The sequence below is a fragment of the Nilaparvata lugens genome, chromosome 12, assembly GCF_014356525.2.
Source record: "Nilaparvata lugens isolate BPH chromosome 12, ASM1435652v1, whole genome shotgun sequence".
NCBI classification, from domain to species: Eukaryota; Metazoa; Arthropoda; class Insecta; order Hemiptera; family Delphacidae; genus Nilaparvata; species Nilaparvata lugens.
The window spans coordinates 845,686-867,054 of record NC_052515.1 but is presented as its reverse complement, the minus strand read 5'-3'; the positions used below and the strand labels follow the sequence as shown (position 1 = coordinate 867,054).

Sequence of the window (21,369 nt, the reverse complement as noted above, 5' to 3'; positions counted from 1 at the left end):
AACAAGACATCTTAAGCATAAAATATGTTCTATAAATGGAAGATGTATCATGATACTTTTTATGAATGAACCATGATATAGAAGTAAATGAAAAAGTCTCTTACCGGATGTTCGGTATCAGGCGTGTACATAAAATTGTAGAAAATGGGAGATCTGCCATGCTGCTTTTCAATGTAATCAAAGACCGATTGTCCTAAATTTGTTCCTACATGTGTTCCGGCTAGGCGACCACCTGAAAGCAAAATAATTCATCAAATTCAATGCTGTGCATTATTTATTCATCAGAGAGAAATACCACAACACGAATCAGGGAAATTATCAATTTATTGTGTTGATACAGTATCATGTGTGGTGATACTGTATAATTTGGTGTTGATACTGTATCATGTGTGGTGATACTGCATAATTTTGTGTTGATACTGTATCATGTGTGGTGATACTGTATAATTTTGTGTTGATACTGTATCATGTGTGGTGATACTGTATAATTTTGTGTTGATACTGTATCATGTGTGGTGATACTGTATAATTTTGTGTTGATACTGTATCATGTGTGGTGATACTGAATAATTTTGTGTTGATACTGAATCATGTGTGGTGATACTGTATAATTTTGTGTTGATGCTGTATCATGTGTGGTAATACTGTATAATTTTGTGTTGATACTGTATCATGTGTGGTGATACTGTATAATTTTGTGTTGATACTGTATCATGTGTGGTGATACTGTATAATTTTGTGTTGATACTGTATCATGTGTGGTGATACTGTGTAATTTTGTGTTGATGCTGTATCATGTGTGGTGATACTGTATAATTTTGTGTAGATACTGTATCATGTGTGGTGATACTGTATCATTTTGTGTTGATACTGTATCATGTGTGGTGATACTGTATAATTTTGTGTTGATGCTGTATCATGTGTGGTGATACTGTATAATTTTGTGTTGATACTGTATCATGTGTGGTGATACTGTATAATTTTGTGTTGATACTGTATCATGTGTGGTGATACTGTATCATTTTTAAAAATAATACTGAGGGTGATGCCCACATAAGCTCTTATGCTTAGGCTTGTGCGTGGGTAATGAGTGAGAGGGATGATAGGTAGTCAGGACCGACGGTTTATCGTTTCCTTCGATAGTCCGAAAGACGGGGTGGCCGTATCTATGTGATTGTGCTGTGGTCAAAAACTTTTGCCCCGGTCAAAATTCGGACTCAGGTTCTCTTAATTATTAGACCGGCGCGTTATCACTTACTCCAACGAGCCACCCAAATTGTGGTGATACTGTATCATGTGTGGTGATGCCGTATCATTTTGTGGTAATACTGTATTATTTTGTTGTGATACTGTATCATTGGCAACTTCCTCTCCTTGAACAGAATATATTGTGAAAGACTATGACTATTATCACTTGAGATAATACTGTATCATTTATGTAACAAAGGCAGATCTTTGAATATTCTAGAGGCTTTAGAAATAACAAGAGTAATTAAGGAAAATTTCCAGTATAGTTTAAATGACCAGATTCATTTCAACCAATACAACACTAAAAATTTAGTTTTATCATAAAATTGTAAGCATACATTAGTCAATAGTTTTTCCATTTACATATTTGTTTTATTATCTTTCACACTTGTTTTCTTGGTTCTTATTTTGTACTAAAAGTAAATTTTATTATCATGGCGATTCTGTTGCTTGAGCCGCCATTTTGTCACACCGTTGAGGGGGAGGAGACTGTCTAGCTAGGCCAATGGCAGGCGTTCGTGCCCTCGACCAATAGCAGTATTCGCCTACTAGTATAAATTCTGCTGCTCTTGTATTTAGTTTTAGTTTATCAGAGATTGACAATGGTGTAATAACCGAAACCGGTCTTTCTAATTATCAATAAATCAGTGGTTTTTTGACAATTTCTTAGTCTTTTTCATTCAATTTATGTATCACTTGGTGATACTGTATCATTTATTGTGATACCATAGGGTGGGCCGTCCACTAGAACCGTTTTAAACGAACGCGACCGAACGATCCCCCAACAAAGAAAGGAATAAATGCTCGTCCATTGCAACAGGTTCATACGTCCGTGCACTGACATCTCCGGCCGATCAATTGAAGTTTAGTTTAGTAATTGTTTATTGATATTTCTGTATTATTATTTATTATTTTCTTGTGAGAAACCGAATAGCTTTGAAGCCTGCTCTTGCACTGCATGTTGTGTATTATCTTTATTTATGTATTGTTATTGTAATTCTGTTAGAAATTTTATTGTAATGACATGGCCTAGTGTACTGTATGTATTTTCTGGCTGTAATAAAATCATTGAATCATTGAATCATCATCATTGAATTTTTCGATCCGAATTGAATGGGATTTTCCGGCTCTATCCGGCCGAACTAGCTAGTCGAGCTGAGATAACAAAGTGTCCCTAACCTGAAATTGTTTCACAGTCTTGTTTGTTTTTGCTTTTTGAGGTTGTTCTGTTTTATACAGTTGTAACTATGGACAATGAAAAGTTGATAAGTTTGGTTCAAGAGCATGTTTCCATTGTGGGATATGAGAGACAAAAGTTATCATCGTCGTGATGTTCAAAGGAATCTGTGGACAAATATTGCTGAACAAATAGGATCTGAAGGTAAGATTATTGTAATGAATAACTAATTTAGTGGATATTTGTTTATTCAATTTTCAAAATCTTAATATAACAATTGTTCAATTGTTGGCAACCAGTCAACTACTGAACTAGACTGACGTGAACGGTTCCAATGGACGACCATATTCGGCCGAATATAAATATTTTATTATATATATTCAAGTGTCCCCACACAGGGTAGCCTATAGGGAACACATATTAGAAATTAGGAAATAATATTGTATTTGATTTTTGGAATGCATTTGATTGTTTAATTATTTTTTTGAATAAAGAATTTGAATTTGAAAGAATTTTGAATTTGAATTAATGACCGGCAGATTCGTCCGATCCAACGGCCGAACGGATCGGTTGAATACGGTTCCAGTGGAGGGTTACCCTAATGTTGTTTTTCAATCTGGCCATAGCATCTCCATTGTATCATTTATGTATCACTTGGTGATACTGTATCATTTATGGTGATACTGTATCATTTATTGTTAAACCTTAGAGCAGGGGTCTCCAACCTTTTTTATCCAAGGGCCACATTGTTAATTCTTGGGAGGCTTAGAGGGCCAATAACAAGGATGTACGTGGAATTTGACTTGTGGGGACACACAGATGGGGGATGTAAAATTATTATATTTTCATTAAAATAATATGAGGAGTTTCAAGTAGGCTTAATTAAAACACAGGAAGAAACAAATCAATACATTTCATTTTAGCACAAAGTCGAATTTATTGAGTGTAAAAAGGTCATAAGAAAACTCAACAATGCATAAATTTAGAAATTAAACAAAATAATAATAACTTCTTTTAATAGTAATAAGACAACTTGATTATACGCGCCTAGGGAGGCTATTTTGGTCTAGTCTCAGTTACATTCAAGGGGACAAGTTCGTGTGCACGTACACAGGGACATGTACAGTCCGTGCAGACCATTTGCTAATATCTCGCAATGGTTGATCGCTGCTTGTTAACAGCTAATTTTATACTTATTAAGAAATGGAGTGGCTAGTAGTAGAAGAGTACTGAACTCACAGTTGTCAAAAATGTATATTTTTAAAATTTTGTTGCAATAACTCTCGGCGGGCCGGACAAAATCTATCCGCGGGCCGTAGGTTGGAGAGCCCTGCCTTAGAGAAAAGAAAGACAATCAACGAATGAATGACTGAATGAACGAATGAATGAACGGATGAATGAGCTGATGAATGAATGCCCACCTGGATAGATGCCCTCGTCGTCAGAGCCAGTGTCGACACCCTTTGTGATGCGAGGTGAGCGATCCCCGTTTGTCCTCGACAGCTGTGATGCCATACTCGACTCGCTCCAGTTCGCAGTCCAGCAGGAAAGTGCGGAAGCGACAGGACACCGAGTGGTAGGCCAGGAACCGAAGGTAGTAGTCGTTGAACTCGAAAGCTAGCGGGAATTGGCAGTGGATCTACCGAAAAATACAAAAAATGTTATGAAAACAAAATAGAATAGATTCTAAATAATAATCTATCAGAGATTGATTTATGAGTTTATCAGGGTTTATCAGAGATTGAAAATGGTGAAACAACCGAAACCGGTCTCTCTAACTATCAATAAAATCTCTGGTTTTTTGACAATTTCTTAGTATGAATAATTACCACAATATCAACTTCTCAAACAGTAGAATAGATTTTTTGAACTTTAAATTGTGACTTGCATTGTTCTTTTAAAAAGTGAAATCTTTTACTTTTTTTTCTTCTTCACTTCAAGGATTAGTTCTAGTAAATAACCTGTTCCGGTACTCATCTTTTCCTCGGCCTTCCTATATCTAATTTCCCAGTGGGCGTATAAAGGGATTCCTCCTCAAGCCATCCTATTCAAGTGACTGCACCAGTTCCTTCTATTTTGAATAATCTTGTCGTGTACTGGTGTTAAAGACAACGTGGCTCTAATTTCAAAATTTCTTATTCTATCTATCTCATTTCAGCGGCTTGTATCTTGATGTCAATTATTCGTGTATGAATCCAATTCCATAGAGAAGATTTGGAGCCGCGATAGCGTTGCGAAATCCTGCAAGGTTGGCAAAAGCAGCTGTAACGGCGTGAGGTGAAATCCGATTTTATCAATTAAGGGCTAACTGTTGTTTACGCTCCCTTTAACGGCGCGTTTAGTTGGGAATCTACCAATTGTGCCCAGCGGTCAGCATGTGTTAGGGCACTCACATATTGAATGTAACAAAGTGAACGTCAGTGACGTCATACCGCTCTCACTAGCAGCGCGTAATTCAAATTCACTCCAGTATCCTAAGGATGCTTCAAGCAAAACACTAATGTGTTATGACATTAGCCATAGCCACCTCTAAAACAAGGCCCCGGCCTACGATATTGCAACCTGAGACGTAGGCCTAGATAGGCTTCATTTGTTGAAACAATTAAAAAATTATGTACCTGATAGCTATGTAAGGTCAGCTTATTTTGCATTTTTTCAAAGTATTCTTTTATATGGCGTGTTGTTTTGGGGTAACTGTAGCCATGTTAGCAGTGTGCTTTTACTTCAGAAAAAGCCATCGCGATATTAGCAGATGCGCGTAATAGTACTGAGAATTGTAGACCTTTGTTTATTAAGTTGAGAATCTTAACAATCATAAATCTTTATATATACACTGCTCTAATACATGTAAAAACAAAGGTAGAGAAAATTCCAAGACATACCATACATTCTTATGCAACAAGAAATAAGAATAGACTGAATATACCATTCCAAAGGCTTTCTAAATCAATGAATAGCTACAATATTATTGGTCTGAGACTGTACAATAAGTTACCTCTGAGCTTAATAAATGAGTCTACAGATAGATTTAAAATGAAACTTTTCAACTGGTTAGTGAAAACACCAATGTATTCTATACAAGAGTTCTTGGATTCCGATATGATTATTGCTGTTTGATTCCTTGATTGCTTAAAGCTTTTCTTTCTTGTTTTAACATTTTGACAGGGCCTTGTTTGTACTGTTGTTTGTATAGTAAGAATATTTGAATTCTTCTGGGCTTACTTTAGATGTAGTTATGTTTATGTGTTTATATATGTATATCGTATATACTTTCAATTACATTAACTTATAACCTTCTGACTTGCATAATGTTAGTATAGTTTTGACTTTGTATATTGCCAATGTTGCTTAATGACAATAAAAATTTATTTATTTATTCTATTTTATTTTATAGAATCTAATACACGATTGGTGAAAAAGATCGGCTGGTATCTTTTTCACCAATCATGTATTAGATTCTAGGCCTACACTGGGACGTTGCAATATCGTAGGCCGGGGCCTTGTATTAGTGGTAGCTATGCATTAGCTTAGTTAATGAGTTACAGATGTATATCCTATAATTCCATTCTAATTGATAATAAAAGATTGGGTTAGAAACATGATTAATCGTTCAATCACTCATCAAGATACGGTCATCTTGAATGAATGATCACAGTCAATTTGGTTGAATGCCAAATTGAAAAATGCAGGCGAGCGAAGCAAGCCTGCTAGTTTCATTTCTTGATAATTTAGCAAGGGGTCCAGGTTGAACGGATAAGGCGAGCGAAGCGAGCCTGCCTGCGATGACATAGTATCTACAAAAGAGACTGTTATGACCCCCTAAACAATGAAAATCTCTAGAGAATGTCTAGACTCGGAACCGAATCCTTTTAGTGTCGAATAGGAAGGAATGGTCGTTATAAAGCAGATGGTTATCGGAGAGTATTATACCTCGAATTTTAAAAAACACTTTTGAAGTGAAAATGCACTTAGCCTACTTTTGTAGTGACGATCGTTTCGACCTGTTGTTGGTCATCATCAGACTGTGGGAATTTACTCAGATGACAAGGTTATGTGTGGTATGGGATGAAGGTGGTGGAATAGGTTGTGGTGGGGGTTGGGTTGGTGGATACTTAGTGAGGCGGTAATTTTGTACTGTGGACTATTTTGTCAAAGAGTGTGTGTAGTCCATAGTTCAAAATTACCGCCTCACTAAGTATCCACCAACCACCACCACAACCTATTCCTCCACCTTCATCCCTTACCACACATAACCTTGTCATCTGAGTAAATTCCCACAGTCTGATGATGACCAACAACAGGTCGAAACGATCTACACTACAAAAGTAAGTGCATTTTCACTTCAAAAGTGTTTTTTAAAATTCAAATTTAATTTTAACAGTGAAAAAGTATGGATATACAACAGAGTATTATACCGTTATTTCTTCGACAGAGAGAGAGAGAGAGAGAGAGAGAGAGAGAGAGAGAGAGTGAGAGGGTCCGGGACAAATAATGTGACTACCAGTTATGACGTTACTACGTAAACAGTGTACTTGTCTATGGTGTCACGATGTATATCGTAACTAGAGAAAGGAATTGAAGTTAGGGCTCATTTATTCGACGCTCGGCTATCTTTCATAGAATCTGAGGGGTCAACGTTCAAGCCAGCCACTGGCCTACCGCTCAGCGATGCTGCGCATCCTCTCTCCCCTCCCTCTCGGTCACTGAGGGAGGCTCGAGAAAGGCCAGCAAAAGGCAGTCGAGTTCGGAGAGCCAAGTCGAGCGGTCGAGAGAGGTGAGAAGGAAGCAGCGAGCAGCTAGCAACGTCACAGTACGCCTTGTACTAAGTGAACTCCGATTTCTTCAGCGACCGGGAGTTGTGTTGAGGCTAAAGTCGATTAGCCTCCCACACAGTGAACTCCACTGCTCTACACTCGTTTGGGCGAGTGTTGAACGAAATTTAATCTGTTTAGACGACGGGTTACCAGTTTCGACCAACGACGACACGTCAGGTTTGGTCGAAACCTGACTCCCCATTGGTAGGCCACCAGTGGGACATCGAGGCGAGAAAGGACATCTGGGAAGGTGTGGAAAAACCTTTCCCGCAACTCCGCGGCCGATCCGGACCCCAGGAGGACAGCTGGTGCCCGGCAAGTAGGACTTAGGAAAGTCCAGAGTGCTGGCCGCCGCAGCGCACTAGTCCAGTGCGGGATCGCAAGAGGACGTCCGGGAAGGTGAGGAAAAGCCTTTCCCGCAACTCCGCGGCCGATCCGGACCCCAGGAGGACAGCTGGTGCCCGGCAAGTAGGACTTAGGAAAGTCCAGAGTGCTGGCCGCCGCAGCGCACTAGTCCAGTGCGGGATCGCAAGAGGACGTCCGGGAAGGTGAGGAAAAGCCTTTCCCGCAACTCCGCGGCCGATCCGGACCCCAGGAGGACAGCTGGTGCCCGGCAAGTAGGACTTAGGAAAGTCCAGAGTGCTGGCCGCCGCAGCGCACTAGTCCAGTGCGGGATCGCAAGAGGACGTCCGGGAAGGTGAGGAAAAGCCTTTCCCGCAACTCCGCGGCCGATCCGGACCCCAGGAGGACAGCTGGTGCCCGGCAAGTAGGACTTAGGAAAGTCCAGAGTGCTGGCCGCCGCAGCGCACTAGTCCAGTGCGGATCGCAAGAGGACGTCCGGAAGGTGAGGAAAAGCCTTTCCCGCAACTCCGCGGCCGATCCGGACCCCAGGAGGACAGCTGGTGCCCGGCAAGTAGGACTTAGGAAAGTCCAGAGTGCTGGCCGCCGCAGCGCACTAGTCCAGTGCGGGATCGCAAGAGGACGTCCGGAAGGTGAGGAAAAGCCTTTCCCGCAACTCCGCGCCGATCCGGACCCCAGGAGACAGCTGGTGCCCGGCAAGTAGGACTTAGGAAAGTCCAGAGTGCTGGCCGCCGCAGCGCACTAGTCCAGTGCGGGATCGCAAGAGGACGTCCGGGAAGTGAGGAAAAGCCTTTCCCGCAACTCCGCGGCCGATCCGGACCCCAGGAGGACAGCTGGTGCCCGGCAAGTAGGACTTAGGAAAGTCCAGAGTGCTGGCCGCCGCAGCGCACTAGTCCAGTGCGGGATCGCAAGAGGACGTCCGGAAGGTGAGGAAAAGCCTTTCCCGCAACTCCGCGGCCGATCCGGACCCCAGGAGGACAGCTGGTGCCCGGCAAGTAGGACTTAGGAAAGTCCAGAGTGCTGGCCGCCGCAGCGCACTAGTCCAGTGCGGGATCGCAAGAGGACGTCCGGGAAGTGAGGAAAAGCCTTTCCCGCAACTCCGCGGCCGATCCGGACCCCAGGAGGACAGCTGGTGCCCGGCAAGTAGGACTTAGGAAAGTCCAGAGTGCTGGCCGCCGCAGCGCACTAGTCCAGTGCGGGATCGCAAGAGGACGTCCGGAAGGTGAGGAAAAGCCTTTCCCGCAACTCCGCGGCCGATCCGGACCCCAGGAGGACAGCTGGTGCCCGGCAAGTAGGACTTAGGAAAGTCCAGAGTGCTGGCCGCCGCAGCGCACTAGTCCAGTGCGGGATCGCAAGAGGACGTCGGGAAGGTGAGGAAAAGCCTTTCCCGCAACTCCGCGGCCGATCCGGACCCCAGGAGGACAGCTGGTGCCCGGCAAGTAGGACTTAGGAAAGTCCAGAGTGCTGGCCGCCGCAGCGCACTAGTCCAGTGCGGGATCGCAAGAGGACGTCCGGGAAGGTGAGGAAAAGCCTTTCCGCAACTCCGCGGCCGATCCGGACCCCAGGAGGACAGCTGGTGCCCGGCAAGTAGGACTTAGGAAAGTCCAGAGTGCTGGCCGCCGCAGCGCACTAGTCCAGTGCGGGATCGCAAGAGGACGTCCGGGAAGGTGAGGAAAAGCCTTTCCCGCAACTCCGCGGCCGATCCGGACTCCAGGAGGACAGCTGGTGCCCGGCAAGTAGGACTTAGGAAAGTCCAGAGTGCTGGCCGCCGCAGCGCACTAGTCCGGTGCGGGATCGCAAGAGGACGTCCGGGAAGGTGAGGAAAAGCCTTTCCCGCAACTCCGCGGCCGATCCGGACCCCAGGAGGACAGCTGGTGCCCGGCAAGTAGGACTTAGGAAAGTCCAGAGCGCGGGCCGCCGCAGCGCACTAAACCAGTGCGGAACCGGAAGAGGACCTCTGGGAAGGCCAGGGAAAGCCTTTACCAGAGCTCCGCGACCAACCCGGACCCCGGGAAGACACCCGGTGCCCAAGGACTAGGACTTAGTCTCGACACGAAACCCTTTCTCACGACTAACACCGTAAGGTTCCTGTTCCCTTCTTTCCGCGACCAACCCTGTTTGGCAGTGCGAAAGCACGGCCCCTCTTTCCTAAAAGAGGGAAACATTTCTCCAAAGCACTCAAAACCCTGTTTCAACCCCCAACCCGAACGAGGGTGGTTGACGGACGCCCCACAAAGACTCCCGTCCCCTGCCGCGGCCCTCCCCAGTCGCCGACTGAGTTTAGCCGGCCCAGAGCGACACTGGGAACTCTGATAGAGATAGGTGTGGGCAAAAATCTACTCAGAATGGGAGCTTTGTATCACTACCTTTTGACGCTGGGACGCAATCGGAGTATGTCCGTTTAGTTACTGGTGAAACCCGGCCAAAAATGAAATAAAACATAAAACAAAGGTAACGCGAATATTTTTAGATATGAATGTGACTGCACTCACCTGATGCACAACATCGAGGAACTGGAGGAAGGTGGGCGCAAAACCACTGGCCTGTGACGAGGTGGCCGCCAAACTGCTCCGGTGACTGAACCTGTGGCCGAACGCCAACCACTCCTTCTCCACCAGGGTTCGGAAGCCCTCTATCGTGCGGTAGTGCGGGTCTAGGCATAACTGAGCCACCGACGAGATCTGCAATTTCAACAAAAATATGAAAAAAAAAACAAATTGTTCGAGACGAGATCTGCAATTTCAACAAAAATATGAAAAAAAAAACAAATTGTTCGAGACGAGATCTGCAATTTCAACAAAAATATGAAAAAAAAAAACAAATTGTTCGAGACGAGATCTGCAATTTCAACAAAAATATGAAAAAAAAAACAAATTGTTCGAGACGAGATCTGCAATTTCAACAAAAATATGAAAAAAAACAAATTGTTCGAGACGAGATCTGCAACTTCAACAAAAATATGAAAAAAAAAACAAATTGTTCAAGACGAGATCTACAATTTCAACAAAAATATGAAAAAAAAAAAACAAATTGGTTGAGATGAGATCTGAAATTTTAACTAAATTGTAGACAAATAAGACAGGATTGATGTTCATAAGTTCAATGTTTCATATTTGACATTTTACTTATTTATGAAGCCATAACTCCACTTTTCGTTGCACAGATGTCAAAGTAAACTAAACTATAGCTCTCATAGAACTAAAAACGCCCAATTGGACACATGATTTCGTTGCACAGTCGTCAGAAAGGGCTTATTTAGGCCTATGTCTCCAATCGCTAAAAACGGCCATTTAAGCTATGGGCCCGAAGTCGTGCTGTTAAATCCAATATCTACTCCCACCACATGCATTTTAGAGGTTGTGATAGCTTTTTTTGAAAGATGTTTACGAAAAACCATCTGTATATAAGTAAATTACTTTTCTCTCCCAATGTTTTTTCAAGTTGTTTATAAGCTCCAAATCGCTATGGCACCAAATAAATATGGTGAGAAATCTCACCAAAAGCCAAGAGTCGCCATAAAATGGTTTATCAATTTTATGTGAGGTCTTTTAGGTATGTTCACAATGATGTCAATTAAAACTTTCGCCGATGCCAAGACATTGGTTGGATAGAAGCATACGTACGGAAAAAAGTGAATAGGGCTGCAGTGTGACCTATGTGTGATGCTAATCTTCTATATATATAAAAGAGAAATGGCACTCACTCACTGACTGACTGACTCAATTCAATTCAATTCAATTCAATTTATTTCACCAAAACACAAAAACTTTACAAAGATGTGACAATCAGAAAAAAAACAATAATTATTATTCTAAATATCTATATCATCTAACTGTAAAATACGGCTGGAGGTGAAGAACTACTGGCATAAGTGAAACACTTGTTCGCCAGTAGGAGTAGAGACTTACCGTAACTGTTTCTAAATCTTAAGCTAATAATTTAAAATGGAATATTTTTATTCAAACAATGGTAAGTATATTTAAAATAAATGCTATTAATTGTGAATTAATCTAGACAAGAATGAATAGTTTTAAAAGCTGAAAAAATTTTTGAACTCATAAAATATTAAGATGGAAATAATAGTTGTGAAGTATCCAGTTTTTAATATTTATTGGTACAAACTTAATAGGTACACCGATGAGCTCGTTCGGGATGCAGTTTACAATCTTTGGAGCGATGTATACCAGCTGCTTACGAATAACCGTTAAATTCGAATCATAAGTACATATCTATGTAGATTGTATCTTGTTCTATGAGTTACATTGATTCTTGAAAATGAGCTTCTATGCTTATTGAAATATTTAAATATGCTAAGCACATAGAGTTGACGGATTGACATGACTCTCAATTCACTGAATGCAATTTTTGAGGGGAACAATATGGGTTTATTTAATATGGTTTTTATGATCATTTTCTGTATAATGAATAGTGGTAACAAAAGAGTGTCATAAGTACCACCCCAAACCGCCAAGCCATAATTTAATAGAGATTGTACAATTGCAAAATAGAGCATTCTCAACTTTGATAAATCAAGTATTGACCTCAACTTATAAAAATTATAGGAGACAAACCTTAGTTTATGGCATAGGTATTCAATATGCCTTCTCCACTTGAATCCCTCCTCGATTATCAAACCCAAATATTTTATTTGACTAGTCCTTTCAATCTCAGGACATCTACAGGGAGCATCGTCTGATAAATTACAATTTAAATGCAATTTAAGTGTACAATTTGTCTCTTCTGACTGACTCACTCACTCACTCACTCACTCACTCACTGACTGACTCACTCACTCACTGACTGACTGACTCACTCAATCATTCGCATAACTAAAAATGTACCGGACCAAAAACGTTCAAATTTGGTTGGTATGTTCAGTTGGAACTTTAGAGGCGCACTAAGAAAATATATATATATATATTATATATATATATATATATATTTAAATGAATGAATTTTATTTGCCAAAAACAAAATACAAAAAAGCTTTACAAAAAAAAACTCTAAGGGTTGTTTTTAAGGGTTTAAAGTTCGTCTTTTAGCATGTATATTCTTCTTCTCCCAATCTCTTAATTTATAATTGAAATTTCCATATCATATGTTACTAGAGAACTATAATCTAGATAGAGTACCTCTTCCAAACAGTTGTTAACTGGCAACTAAATTAATAATTTTGTCAGGTTGGCATTAAGTTGAGTTGACTTTGTTAGGTTGGCACCAAGTTGAAGATTTAAATGCATATATCGCGGAAAAATTGATTGGGCACTGCTACTTCAATCCTGGGAATATTATATTACTAGCAGTCAGGCTCGCTTCGCTCGCCATATCCGTTTAGTCTGGACCCCCGACTGGATTGTCCTAACATATGATAAAACTGCCCAAATGAAAAATGCAGGCGAGCGAAGCGAGCCTGCTGATCTCATTCTTGGACGATCCAGTCGGGGGTCCAGGGGGCGGAGCCCCCTGACTAGACGGATATGGCGAGCGAAGCGAGCCTGACGGCTAGTTCGAGATATAGCTAAATGGGCTTCCGCAAACGAATGTGCAACGACCAACCATTTATGTGAGTGATTTTAAACTATGTCTCACAAAGCTATGTTTGATTTTATGTAAGGACTCTGCAACCGGGTATAAGTCAAGTTCAACAGTATAAATAAAGCTCAATTCTCACATATCAGGGTTTGTGTAACAACAGTACAGGGTTTGTGTTGAACATGTGTTTCAATTTAACACACTTGAGGTTAAATTATGTTTGTATAATATTATAATTTGCAATCTTCTAGTGGTCCATTTATTGTTTATTTTTTGTTCGAAGCCTCTCGCTGATGACACACAACAGGCGTCACGATCATGTGTGTCCACACACGTGTTCAACACTCTTGTCCTGTCGATAGTTGGCCACCCTTGAACACACAGTCTTCGAGTTCACCTGACCTGAAAGAGCACACTAATACCATAGAGAAACAATAGCGTAAGTAGATATCCCATGGTATAGGGAATTTATGTCGCAACTTTTACTGTTATCTCAAGCCTATTACTGTCGATTATTGTCAATATTTACTGTTTTGTTGGGGTAAGAGTGTATGAACGGCACAATTTGAGAGACTACCAGCGTCACATAGCTGCATGGGAAAGAACTAGGTGAACTATCGGCTTGGGATAACAGTAAAAGTTGCGACATAAACGCCCTATACCATGGGATATCTACTTATGCTATCGTTTCTCTATGCTAATACTACGATGTTTTCATCAGTCTAAACGACTTGAAAAGTGTATGAACAGAAAATATACTATCGATAACAACTAAACCAAACTGGAAAGTTATAAATGATAATAATACAAAAATAAGTTAAACTCAAATTGAGCGGCGATGAAATAAACAACGAAGAAGAGTCGTAGATCGTAAGTGACCGGTCTAAAGGTGCAATTCCTCACAGTTGTCTCGAAAAGCGCTTGTAGCCGCGTGTCTCGAGACGCCTCTAAAGCTGCATACACATATTCGCGCTTCCAACCCGCACCGAGCACGCTTCTCCCTCGTACCGCCCACGTACCACCATCGCACAGCAATCGCTCCGCCTCCGCTCTCTACTCGCACCGATCATGAACGTTACGGAAGATGGTAGATCTTCTCGCGTTCCCCGGTCGAACCATTGTTGCTCGCCGGTCGATCATCAATCGCTCTGCTGGAGTGACGTTCGGTCTTGGAGCGGAACGAAAGTCTGTACGCACCTTAAGACCGCTCAATAGCACCTTAAGACCGCTGGAATTCCGAACGCCTGACTGCTATCTGTGAGCACACACTCATTAGTGCATGTCCAGAGGTCCATCTGCTAAATTTGAAAGTCTTTGGTTTGAGTTTCCTATTTCACTCTTCCTATTTTAGTGATAATAATTTGAAATTTTTCTTCTATGTTTGGTTTTGAAGCATCTAAGTTTGAAAATCTACTTTGTGAAAATAATCAAGAACTGAAAATTTTGTGAAGAGAACAACTACAAGACTTAACCATAGAGAAACAGTAGCGTAAGTAGATATCCCATGGTATAGGGAGTTTATGTCGTAACTTTTACTGTTATCTCAATCCGATAGTCCACGTAGATCTTTCCCTTGAAGCTGTGTGACACAGGTAGTATTTCATATTGTGCCGTTCATACACTCTCACCCGGCCAAAAGAATAAAAATCGACAGTAATCGGCTTGAGATAACAGTAAAAGTTGCGACATAAACTCATTACACCATATGATATCTACTTACGCTGTTGTTTCTCTATGACTTAACCCAATTTTTACTATATGTAACCTTATCTAAACTTGGGAGAGGAATAGAATAGCACAAGGTTACCTTATTTTTTCTTTCCCTATCATTTTTGATGATGTACTTATTGTATGAAAAAAATAAAGTTGAGTAGATTTATAGTTGAGCTGAATGACTGAGTATCATTTGGATTGAAATGAGGAGATGTGAGGATTACCTGTGAGGTGATAGTAAAGTTAATATGAGGATTGAAATAAGGTGATGTGAGGATCACCTGTGAGGTGATAGTAAGGTTAATATGAGGATTGAAATAAGGAGATGTGAGGATTCGCTGTGAGGTGATAGTAAGGTTAATATGAGGATTGAAATAAGGAGATGTGAGGATTCGCTGTGAGGTGATAGTAAGGTTAATATGAGGATTGAAATAAGGAGATGTGAGGATTCGCTGTGAGGTGATAGTAAGGTTAATATGAGGATTGAAATAAGGAGATGTGAGAATCACCTGTGAGGTTTACCTGTGAGATGTGAGGTTATTACCTGTGAGGTGATATCCCAGCCATCCTCGAGACAGATGACCACGGATGAGCCTTGTACATCAAGCAGGTCGACCACGGCTCCCGACAGCTGCATCACGTTCTTAATCTGTTGCAGCCATTCCGAACTTTCCACCAATCTGCACGACACAAACACTATATTAGACACAGATAGATACGGTAGATGGATAGATAGGTAGAGGAGTTTGATGGAAAAAGGGCACTAAAAACGGCAGGCCCTTTTTCCGTCAAAGTGCTTAATGGATTCGCCGTCTTTTCTCTATGTCTACACATTTTCTTACCTCTATGTTTTTTCTGAACGATGCGACGACAACTTTAAGAAGACATTGTCAAGCGTTTAAGCATGAATAGGTCCATCTTTCACAGCGTTTTTCTCAAAACATGGTTATTGCACATGAGCCCTTCTTCGATCAAACTCCTCTGCACCTTAAATTTAGAAACATGGGAACCAGAGAAATAAAAAAACTCTACATACGTGGCTCTGCTTAAACCTTTTTATGATGTTGAAGAGTTTTTCCAGCTGCCTGAATCCAGCATAGACCTGAAATGCTCTACAGCCGCTGAAACCATATAGGCTTTATAACTTATTGACTATATAATTCACTAAAACTTCTTGACTTGAACTCTATTCTGTGTGTAGGTGTTCTAATCTATGACGTGATCATACTCATCATAAGATGTTCATGGATCAAGAAATATATCTAATCTAGCCTAATCTAATATATAGATAGAACGATAAATAGGTAGCATCATAGAGAAAAGATAGCATAAGAGCATATCCCGTCGTTTATGTTCCAAATTTCAAGACAATTTTTGTTAACTCAAGAATTTTCAACGTCTTCGACACTTTTGAATTTTCTGAAAATGGGGTATCTTGAGCTGCGTACACATATACGCGCTTCCAACCCGCACCGAGCACGCTCCGCCCTCGTTCCTCCATCGAACCACAGTCGCTCCGCCCAAGCACCCATCATGAACGTTACGGAAGATGTTAGATCTTCTCGCGTTCCCCGGTCGAACCACTGTTGCTCCCCGGTCGATCATCAATCGCTCTGCTGGAGAGACGTTCGGTTGCGGAGCAGAGCGAAAGTCTGTACGCACCTTTAGATTGTGAAAAATCTTGGCAAATAATCGGCTGCAATACGATATTAATAGATTTATTGATACGAAGAAAACAGCATGAATGCTGGTGACCAAAGTGTCCGCTAACATGAACTAATGTATCTAAGTATACCTCTCCACGTTAATGTTAGACAATGCCCACAATGATCGTTTTCACACTCATCGTTTGTCGTCCGATACTGACAATAGTTCTGTTATTTGTTGTCTCCTGATTGGCTAAAACTCACTACCAACTGACACTCAGCCAATCGGAGGACAATAGTTATTCTTAAACTTTTGTGTAGTTGAGAAGTTGATATTGTTAATTATTCATATTAAATAAAAAGACTAAGAAATTGTCAAAAACCACAGATTTATTGAAAGTTAGAAAGACCGGTTATGATTGTTACACCATTGTCAATCTCTGATAAACAGAGATCTCTGTTTATGAGATCTCCGGTCACTTTCAATAAAATCTGTGGCTTTTTACAATTTCTTAGTCTTTTTATTTAATATTATTCAGGAAGTCTACAGATGGCGGCTGACAAAGAAGATGGAATCTTCCCGGCTGACATTTTTGAATAGGAGCGCTCATCGAATTTCCTTCCATCTAGCTGTTTACCCTGTTGTCAATATTTGCAGTAGCAGAAGCCTACGGGGTGATTCACAGCATTTAATTGAGATTTTCGTTTAATAATAATTATTATTCTGAATCGGCAGACAATAATTGATAAGTGGGAGAATGGTCATTGTCATATTGATTACAAATAATTTCGAATAGTAGCGCTAATCGAATTTCCATCTAGCTGTAGATAGTTTTGAGATATGGTACTTACTTGTGGAAAGAGTGTTCTGGTTCCTGACTCGATGAACTGGGCACACAGGCACGCATCAACTTCTTGAAGGCAGCCTTCGTGTGACGTACATCCGCGTACTCCACGGGAATGAAGTCTGTCTTCGGCACCGCGTCTGCTTTCACACCCTGTACACAACAACAAATCACTATATTACAAAAATTGCAAAACAGCAGCTGTTTCCTCAGTCTGAAGATGACTAACAACAAGTCGAAACGTCAACGTCATCATTGCTTAAAAGTAGGCTGCTTAAGAGTAGTAGGGCCAGTTTAGGAGCTCGGGATTTAGCTAAGTTCTAGAACGTTCTTAGTTCTAACCGGCTTTAAACTCTAGAGTCAAAAAATTGGCTTTCCGAGTCAGAGCGTTAACGTAGTCGAGGACTCAAATAGACCCTGGAGTTTAGAGATCACGTTAGACCCTGGAGTTTATAAATTCGCTTTCTGAGTAAAGGGCTTATAAGTCCAGGACTTGAATTGGATTCTCGCCTCTTTCCGAGTCTAGGATCTATCAAAAATCGTAGAGTCTAAATCTTAAAACAGCGTGATTTTAAAACCTCGACTGGGGTAGGGTTTAAATTTAAGTTCTAGACTTAACCGAGCAAACACAATTCAGTTATTGTTTTGGAGTAGATGAATAGCCAAATAAATGTCATGATCTAAATTATTTGAATTAGTCCATCAAAATTCATAATTTATAGTTTGCAAGTTTGTATTGGAATAAAGTTCTTCATAATATTATGCGTAAAAAACTAACCTTATTTTACCACTGTGACATAACCTAGAAATGTTCAAGGAAAATAATACAAGGATTGCCTTGGAATGGCAATCATCACTTCTCCCAATGTGAATAATTATTAATCAATGGCATATTCAACATATTAATAATAATAATATAACAAATATTAATTATTATTCCAGTTTTTTTCAAAACAAATACGTTTCCCAACTCAATAGGTAGCACACTAAAATTAGTATTCCAAAATCAATGGCAAGGATCAATGATAAATAATAGCATAACGTAAAATGAAATGTTTATTTTTTATTCGTGTTTCAAAACTTTGAATTTATAGATCTACACAATACAAAGAAATCGAAACGTATTTTCACAAAATAATTGTTACAAAACAGTTTGGAGAGCATTTGAATTATCCCGCTGCAAACAGCTGTTTTGCTATAGGCCTAATGCCAACAATACAACAAAATATTGAGAATTTCCTTCATGTTTACTGCGTTAAAGTCCTGGACTCAAATAAGTCGAGAACTTAATGGACCCCGGAGTTTAGAACATAAACCCGTGACTCAGAAAGTTGATTTAGACCCGAGAGCTTATTTTAGTCCTGGACTCTGTAAGTGCAGAACCTATAGATCCGGCCCGTAGTTGATCCGGCCCACTTCTAAAGTTTTCTTTATTCAAATTACGCGTAATAGTGGCAAAGTATGGATTCATAGTAAAACAGTCATTTTATAAATAATCTACAGTTTAATAGGGGTCATGCAATAGTAGAATTTAATCGAAATACTGCTTCTAGCCGTCGACAGAAACCTGTCTCTAACCGTCGTCACTCACCTTCATATGAGCTTTCTCTCCCAAAATGTAGAGCGCAGCTCGCTGCAGTGTTTGCACACACTCTGTGCCCGAATCAGAGTCGGCCGACAGCCGCGAGGGGTTCATGGGCAGACGAAGGCCCCCTGCACCCCCCTGGCCTCCCCCTGCTCCGCCACCCGCCACCAGGGTGCCCCCCGACGAGCTGTTGCGGCGCTCCTTCAGCGAACCCCAGCGGCCAAAGCTTTTGCCCGCTTTGCCACCGCTTGACCTACAAGCAAATCGCAAACAAAATCATTCATTTTCCAAAAAATATCATACTAGTTGTACCCTTCGATTGTGAATCTTTATACCTTGTAAGGGCCAAGCCACACGCGGCGTTTTTATAAGAGCTGGCAGGGCAGGAAGCTCTTCAATTGAGTGATCAACCCAGTCAGTTGATTCGTTCGTGGAGTCAGCTGATAATCAGCCAATCGGCGAGTTTCCTGCCCTGCAGACTCGTCAGAAAATGCCTGAAATAACACTTCGTGTGGCTTGGCCCTAATAGTATTCAACTAACTTTAACAGAGCTAGGCAATATGATACGTATGCCAGTCAACATGATACCATAATATAAACACAAAACACAATTGACAGATGGAAATAAATGAGTAATTGCTTACTGGCTGGCCGCTTTGGGTTAGTATAAAATGAGGGGTGCTATCCAGATTGGTTGATTAACAAGAATCAATAAATGTACTAAATTAAAACATAGAGAAACAAAAGCTTGAGTAGATATCCCATGGTATAGGTCGTTTATGTCGCAACTTTTACTGTTATCTAATGTCGATTACTATAGATTATTGTTGATTCTTACTGTTTTGTTGGGGTGAGAGTGTATGAACGGCACAATATGAGAGACTACCAGCGTCACACACCTTCTTGGGAAAGAAGTAAGAGGTCTATCGGCTTGAGATAACAGTAAAAGTTGCGACATAAATTCCCTAAACCATGGTTTATCTACTCAAGCTTTTGTTTCTCTATGATTAAAGTAAAATAATAAAAACACAAGCAGAAGAAAATAAAATACACAGCATAGTAGTGCAGTTCGTCTTATCACAACTCCCATAAGAAACGATACTATTTTTTCTGCCCATGTGTGAACACTTCTATAAAAAACCAGTGCTATTCCTTTCCATTTCCTAGTGTGAGGACTCACATAAGAAACAATCAATTCATTTTTCTGCTACTGTGTGAAGACTTATAAAAAACCAATGGAAATAAATTTTTTGGCCACTGTGTGAACACACCCATTAGAAACAATGTAATTTATTTTTCTGCTCCTGTGTAATTTTGTAATTTATTTGCCAAATAATTTTACAGACATCTACAATCACAAAATAATAAAGTAAACAAAAGTATAAAATTTTAGAAGTATACAGTACAATAATGAAATTAATAATATTATATTAAGTATAATATTATATTATAATAAGACACAATTATTGGGTCTAGAGACGATATGTGTGATCACTCCCATAAGGGCCAATGATAATCAAACATTTGATATGGACATATGATAATAAGGTATATAGGACATATGATAATATGATGATAAGGGACAATGATAATCAAACACTTCATTCTTAATTGAGACGCCGAGTAGTAAACATCGTTGTTTAGAGCTGCGGAACATAATAACAATTGTGTTGTGATTATTGCAAAAGTGAGTTATAGCTGATAGACTAGTGAATCCATCCGTTACGTTACGTATGAGATCACCGGTCAGGGCGCCATATGGATTAATTCCGGAATTCGAGGAAGTGGGAGAAGAGCAGGAGCAATCATCATCTTCAGGACAGGTCCAGGAGTCCCCTACAATGGAGAAACCAGCAGAGCAATCTACATCAAAGGTAATCAGCAATGAATTTTCAAAGGATTATGAACTTTTAAAGCAGATAAAGCACGAACTTAATCTATGGGCGGAAGCGGAATATGAAAAAAGAAAAGTTCTGAGGGCTGATTTCGACAGATTTATTTCAATAACTAATGAATTGTCGGAAACAATCGTCAAACTAGAAACAAGGTCAGTGACAATTTCACAGCTAGCGGCAGGGCTCGGAAACACTAATAAGGGTATTCAGGAGTCCCTTAAAATATAAATAAGGCGGTAGACACTATGAAACAAAGTGAAAGTAGGCCTATGTTAAGCTATGCTGATATGGTGCAGTTGCCAGGAAAATTGAAGGACAATAAAGTTGCAGGGAACAATGTTAGGAAACTACAACCACAGGAGCATATAGTTATGTTGCAGCCAGTCAAACCAGTCCTGAACGAAGTGGAAAACAGTAGAATTATTAAAAATGTATTGCGGGAGAATATCAAAAACAAAGACGATATTAGAGTTAAAAAGACCGTGAATGTTAGAGGAGGTGGCCTCATGATTTTTCTGAATTCGGAAGAGGACAAGAAGAAAATCATTGAAAAT

The 21,369-nt window shown here is 40.6% G+C and overlaps 1 protein-coding gene across 1 annotated transcript in view; it reads right to left on the bottom strand.

Moving 5' to 3' along the window:
• LOC111049769 (myotubularin-related protein 13) overlaps positions 1 to 21,369 on the bottom strand; it is a 146,339-nt gene that overhangs the window by 14,923 nt on the left and 110,047 nt on the right. The window contains 7 exon segments of the mRNA XM_039439411.1: positions 105 to 232; positions 3,847 to 3,889; positions 3,891 to 4,064; positions 10,092 to 10,280; positions 15,389 to 15,524; positions 17,343 to 17,488; positions 18,927 to 19,173. Coding sequence (XP_039295345.1) covers positions 105 to 232; positions 3,847 to 3,889; positions 3,891 to 4,064; positions 10,092 to 10,280; positions 15,389 to 15,524; positions 17,343 to 17,488; positions 18,927 to 19,173 — 1,063 coding nt within the window.